Source organism: Hordeum vulgare, chromosome 3H, assembly GCF_904849725.1.
Source record: "Hordeum vulgare subsp. vulgare chromosome 3H, MorexV3_pseudomolecules_assembly, whole genome shotgun sequence".
NCBI lineage: Eukaryota > Viridiplantae > Streptophyta > Magnoliopsida > Poales > Poaceae > Hordeum > Hordeum vulgare.
In genome coordinates this window covers 540,731,530-540,737,529 of record NC_058520.1, presented here as the reverse complement: position 1 = coordinate 540,737,529, position 6,000 = coordinate 540,731,530, and the positions used below count along the sequence as shown (strand labels likewise).

The following is a 6,000-nucleotide window of genomic DNA, read 5'->3' as shown; positions in this document are numbered from 1 at the left end:
TATCATCAGATCCAGAGGCGACATTCGATGTAGAGGAGTTGTTGTTGCCGCCGTCGTCCCGCTTCCAGGAGAACTTCCGGTCACCACCACGACCGCCGCCCCGTCCATGAGTAGGACCAGGGCCGCGTGCCCCACGACCAGGATCCCCCCGACGGCCACCACGAAACCCTCGGTCTCCATCTCCCATCGTCGAAGGAGACGCGGTCACCGCCGCAAAGGAGCGTGGATCACCCCCGATCTTCCCTCTCCACCAGCCAAAGGAGTCGCTCTCGCTCGATCTAGGGTTTCTCGACGGCGCCGACCAGAAGTGGGAGAACGCCTCCTCTAGGTCAAGCCGCGGTGCGGTTCGGGGTCTTATACCCCCCGCAGAAATATGAGCGGCCCGATCACCCCCCACGTGTCGGGCATCCGCCATTGATGCGCTTTGTGGCTCCGAGCCCACACCGGGCCCATCTGTCGGGCCACCCGTCGTTCCCCTCGTCAAGCCCGACGCGACATCACCGACCACCCTCGTCGGAGCTCCGATCTCCGGCAACCGATCCCGAATCCGCGCAAAAAAACAAGGAAACGCCACCACATCACCGATATCCAGGGTTTCCCCTTCCCGAAGGCATCTCGCATCAATAGTCTCACCCTTCTCATCCCGAAGTACTAACCTGAGTGCCTCCCGGCGAAGGAGTAGCTCGCCGTCGGCGAAACGAAGGTACCGCGAACCGATGTCCGCCGTGAATGAGACACGCCACCTCGTGTCCCCTTCCTCTGGTACTCTCGAGCTCGCCATCTCCCCGTCCCGGCCTGGAGAACCAGAGCAACGCAGGGGAGGATGGTGGGGCTACCGTCGGCACGGCGCCCAGCTAGGCGAGCGGCGCGGCGAAGCGTCCGGCGAGGCGACCGGCGCGGCGAGGCGCGGCGAGCTCACCCTGACGGACGTCTGTCTAGATAGGGGTCTTGGGAGATGAGAATTGTTCGTCTCCCACGCAACTCTTGTTGTGTACGTTGGCCGACATGTCTCGCTCTTTCATCCTAAATTTTGTTTGAAATGTTACGAACATTATGGGTGAATAAAGCCAGAACTAATCTGAATTTGGAGAGTACTCAAGCAAAGTTATGTATTTTTATATGGTTGTGCACCTGAAAATAATAATGCATGAAATGTTTCGGTGATTTGGCAACGTAGGGGGTGGTCATTCCGTTCTTCCCTTCGAGTAGTGCAGGGAAGATTACACGCACTTTTCACTCATGTCATCAGTTCATCACTTGGGTTGCTCCCTTCGTGTAAAATGATCTTCACCTTGTCAAGCACCTCCTGTATCTGTCTCCTGGAATGCAGCGGAGAGGGGTACATGCACGCGCAATCCAACCCGCCATCCCTGATAGAGTCGAATACACTGATCGACGGGCCAATGCCGTGCACAGTGGCGCAGCAGACATAGTCCTCCACACCAGCCTTGCTCTGCAGACCAGACACGTCGAAGGTCGCCGGCTCCTCGAACACGGAGACGAGCGATGTCCGGAGTGCGGAGGCCGTAGTCAGCTGCGGGTTCTCGATGGCCCGACACATGAGGAAGTTGAGGTCGCGGATGTCGGTGAGGTGCTTCTTGTTGTTCTTGGCGTTGCTGTAGGCATCATGGCACCTCTTGGCCAGTGCCCATAGCCCTCCCTCTCTATTTATCTTGTGGGTGTTGATGACAGCAGAGTAGAAGAACCCTGCAACGATTAACGGTGTCAAGCTGCTGCACTTGAAAATTTATGTTATCCCCGACTACACATTACAATAGATATATTCTTCAAGCTTCCGGTTGGAAAAAATATACTATATTTTACTGGCTTCAAAGGCTCACCAACGTTGTGATCATTCAAAGGTGGCTCAAGAAACTCGCGGCAGTTGATGAGGGTTGCAACAGAGTACGTCTCTTGCTGGCCGCTGTTCTTCGATTGCCGTGCAGCTAGCATCGTCGCCGCGGCCATGGCTGAGCAAAGCCTCACTCCATTCTCCTCGCACGCCTACATGATCATGTGAAAACAACCGGTGATCTGTACGATGCAGTACCATACCAATGTGTGTGTGCGCGTGTGTCCAGTGGAAGCAAACTCACATCGAGCAGCCGCGTCGTGTCCTCACGGTCGAGCCGGAGGCGCACCATCTTCGTCGACCTGGCCGTGCCGGTCTCCTCGAACGGCAGCGTGGACGCGCGGAGCCCGTCGATGGAGTAGCCCACCATGTCCACCCCACGCACCCACAACGGCTTTCTTGCGTCCTTCTTGCGTATCCTCTTCTCCAACCCCGCCTCCACCGCCGCTGTCTCCCTCTTCACCTCCGGGTCGCCAACACCCGCGCCGCCAAGCAGCGCCAGGAGCTCGCTAAGTAGCGCCTCGGACGCCGCGCGGTCACACACGGCCGTGTGGATCAGGATGAACAGCGCCGCGCCACCCGCGGGGGGCGGGAGCTCGTAAAGCGCGGCGAAGAGCACCGGGGCACCGTCGGGCTCAGGCGCGGCGGCCGCCCACGGGTTGCGGTTGATCTCGCGCTCGAGGAGGGAGTGGAAGTCGAGCACGGATGGCTGGGGCGCGAGGCTAAGCTGCGGCGCGGAGGACGGGAAGGCGAGCGTGGGGCTGGAGGGGGTGCCGCGGAGGTGCGCCCTGAGAACGGGGTGAGCGTTCTGGAGGGCGCGGACCGCGGCTTCGGCCGCCGCGCCGCCACGCGAGAGGCGGAGCGCGATGACCGAGGTACCGGTTCCGCCTGGAGCGGCGCGGCACCAGCTGTACTCCGTGCCGCACACAGCGCGGGAGCGCCACGCCGCCGCGCCGGCCCTGGAGTCCATGCTGCTACGGCGGGTCGGCGGGTTGGCATGCGCGTTTGCCAGTTTGGTTCCGCGATGCTCCGGTGGTGTGGCGCTTCGTCAGTTGTGTCTGTATCTTGGCGCGGAATGGCGCGACATTTAGCGTGTGTTGGTTAGCATTCCCACCAACTTAGCATGATTGTTTTCCTTTAATACATGCTGACTATAAACACGCTGAGTCCATATATTAGTGTTGTATGATAGTGATGTATGTGTTGATACAAGTTAATGTAAGAATCTGTTTGATACCTTGCATCTGGTTAGACATGACGGTTGATACTATAACATTCGATATTTTTAAATAAATAAACAAAACATTTCAAAAAATGTAATTTTCCTAATAATAGGGTTACACATGCTACCGCGAGCCGCTGCAATGGTAGGTCATTTTTCTACCGCTAGTGACCTTGATGGTAGATTGTCATATCGTGTTAAAGGATCCGACGATAAGAAAAAGATCAGATTCCAAAAAAAATTCAACTTGGAGTCAGGGCCGGCCCTGGGGGGGGGGGGGGGGGGGGGGGGTTGGTTCCGCGGGGCGGGCGCACGGGGCCCAAAATTGTTGGGGGCCCGCTGCATATATAATACGTATACTAGGTCAGGCCTGTACTAGGTATTGTAAAGTCTCTCGTCAGGCCTGTCTCTCGTCTCCCTGCACGCCGCGACTCTCATCTGTAGGAGTACGAGACTACGACGCGGGCTGCGGGCAGGCCCTGAACGTCGGCTTCATTGCCACGCAGGCACGCACGCCGGCACGCGGAAGGGCCCTCGCCGGTTGCTTCTTCCGTAATGTCCGTCAGTCTGTCTGTTCTCCACTTCTCCTGAGGATCTCGTTCTAGTTTGATTCGTTCAATCGTTCTTACAATATGCCCTAGCATGCAATCTTGGAATAAGCTCCGATAGTCTAGTTGATAAGAGTTCTAGTGGAATAAGTAAACCCTCGGAATAAGCTGCCGTCTGTTCTTCTGATGGATCTCGTTCTAGTTTGATTCGTAGATCAGTTCTCGTTCTAGTTTGCAATTTACTGATGCCTGATGGATCTGGACCTGCAATTACTTCTAGTGATTCCTTTTAAATCTTTGGGTAGTTAATGCCCTATTTTTGATTCAGATTTATTTATTTTCAGAATTAGTAATGAAGCCTGAATCAGGTGCGGCCAAAAGAAAAAAGAGGAAAGCAGATTAAAAATTGGTAGATTCACAAAGAGGATTTCTTCGTAAGTTTTTGGCGAGTAACCCAACCACTTCAAAAAATCCAGACGAGTTGGCGTTAGTTCTTGTGGGAGAACCAAGTAATGTGAATCTAGAAGATGATATCCATACAGAAGACACTGTTGACATCGACGCGGACGATAACAATGTGAGTGATCATGACCATAATTCATCTCCCACGAAATCTGCACTATTTATTTATACTTAAGGGCTCTAAATTTTAGTTTCGCCCCGGGCCCTCAAAATCTCAGGACCGGCCCTGCTTGGAGTCAAATCTGGATCAACTTCTGTAAAAGGGTCAAAATACGAAATTTGTAGGTGCTTCGACTCTACTCACAACATAGACAGCGGAGTGCGCGTGTCGATAGCAATGAGACGTCCCTTTCTGCTACGTGGCTGTCGACTTTGAGCGTGTTTGCGTCGGATTAGCTGTCGCTATTGCATCGATGTTAAATGTACTCGACAGGTACGTATATCTTCCACCCGACTGCTGCACTGGACGAAGTTGCCACGGTTCATCATGGAGCGCCACATGATGCATCTGCCAGCCGTCCACACCGATTAGTCCTAGTTTGGTAACCCTATTTTTTCAAATGGGGCTGCTAGTCGCCTGCCGACTGGCCAGGATTCAGATTTCAGAATGATGCCCTTCCCAGCCGTCCGATTTGTTAGCTATAATGATGAAATACTTCCAAGGTCTACTTTAATTTCAGATACATCTATTTTTACGATTAATAATTTCGACGGAGGAAGTATTTGCGAAACTGTACGAGCTTCGAGTTGAGATGCAATTCTACTCCATTTTGGGTGGCGAATCTGATCGCTACATCTCTGTGCATTTGCCCACTACACCCATCGCTCATCCATGTATGTTTTCTTTAACATATAAATTCATTTATGTATCTCTGTGCAATTGAGTTTAAGTTTTACTAAACTTCCAGCTAACTATCTGTTCTAACTATGTTTTCTGACGGAGGAAGTATAAAAAATATTGTGCAGCTCATTATGAACTTGATAGAGAAATGTTAAAGAAATGTGAAAATATTTATACTATGAATGGGACAACAACAAATTACAAAGGCATTGGTGTTGGGGATATTACCTGTGAATGACCCGCCCTAGTTGGGCCGGGTTACCAGTTAGGCGATTCACCCAAACAGTTATTTGGGCCTTGTCTTAGCCGGATCAAGGTCGTATGACGGTTTATGATTCCTGGAAGGTCTCCAAGCTTCGAAAGATGGCGACTTAGAGACCACGGGGGTCACGATTTGTAGGAAGGAAAGTATCCTTGTAAACCCTAGGGGTTGGACCTGTATATAAAGGCGAGTCCCAGGGGAGGAAAGGCTAAGTTAGAAATCATCGAGTGCTAGGTTCGGCGAGTTACGCCCTCCTTCTAATCGAATCCACATTAATACAAACCAAAGCAGGACGTAAGCCTTTACCTCCTCACGAGGGGCCGAACCTGGGTAAATCGCCGTGTCTCTCCCGCTTAACCCCTTTGAGTCGCCACTAAGGTGCGATGGCTCCAGTTCTAAGTCCTTTCACGAGGACATCTGCCGTGACAAAACCACGACAGTTGGCGTCCACCGTGGGGCCTACACACGGTGGAGTTGAGTTCTCAAAGGGAGCCCTACAGGGTTTGGGAGTTACGCGACGGGGCTCATGACTCGGAGCCGCCGTGGGATAACCTACATCGACAACCAGCAATGGGGACCTGAAGCGGATTCGATTGAATCTGGTTACAGGGTCCCCTTCGGCAAGATCAACATCTTCATCGGCATGATTGGATCATCCACGCCTGAGCCGGACATCTCCACCGACATCGTCGAGCCGGCCAGGTACGTCCGCCCAGTAATAACGCCAAATCTGACTCGCCCGGTCTTTGTGGGGTTCACGCAGGGATCGGAGGAGCCAGAGTGCTCGGCGACTCAGGAAACTACACCGGTCAA

At 53.2% G+C, this 6,000-nt stretch overlaps 1 protein-coding gene across 1 annotated transcript; it reads right to left on the bottom strand.

Annotated features, from left to right (window-relative positions):
- Positions 1–1,092: 1,092 nt before the first annotated feature.
- LOC123444825 lies at positions 1,093–2,974 on the bottom strand. Its single transcript, XM_045121678.1, has 3 exons — positions 2,097–2,974; positions 1,842–2,004; positions 1,093–1,707 (listed from the first exon to the last, which is right to left on the bottom strand). Exons 1-3 carry the CDS (start codon positions 2,820–2,822, stop codon positions 1,238–1,240), a joined length of 1,359 nt encoding a protein of 452 aa, XP_044977613.1. The 5' UTR covers positions 2,823–2,974; the 3' UTR covers positions 1,093–1,237.
- Positions 2,975–6,000: the final 3,026 nt, after the last annotated feature.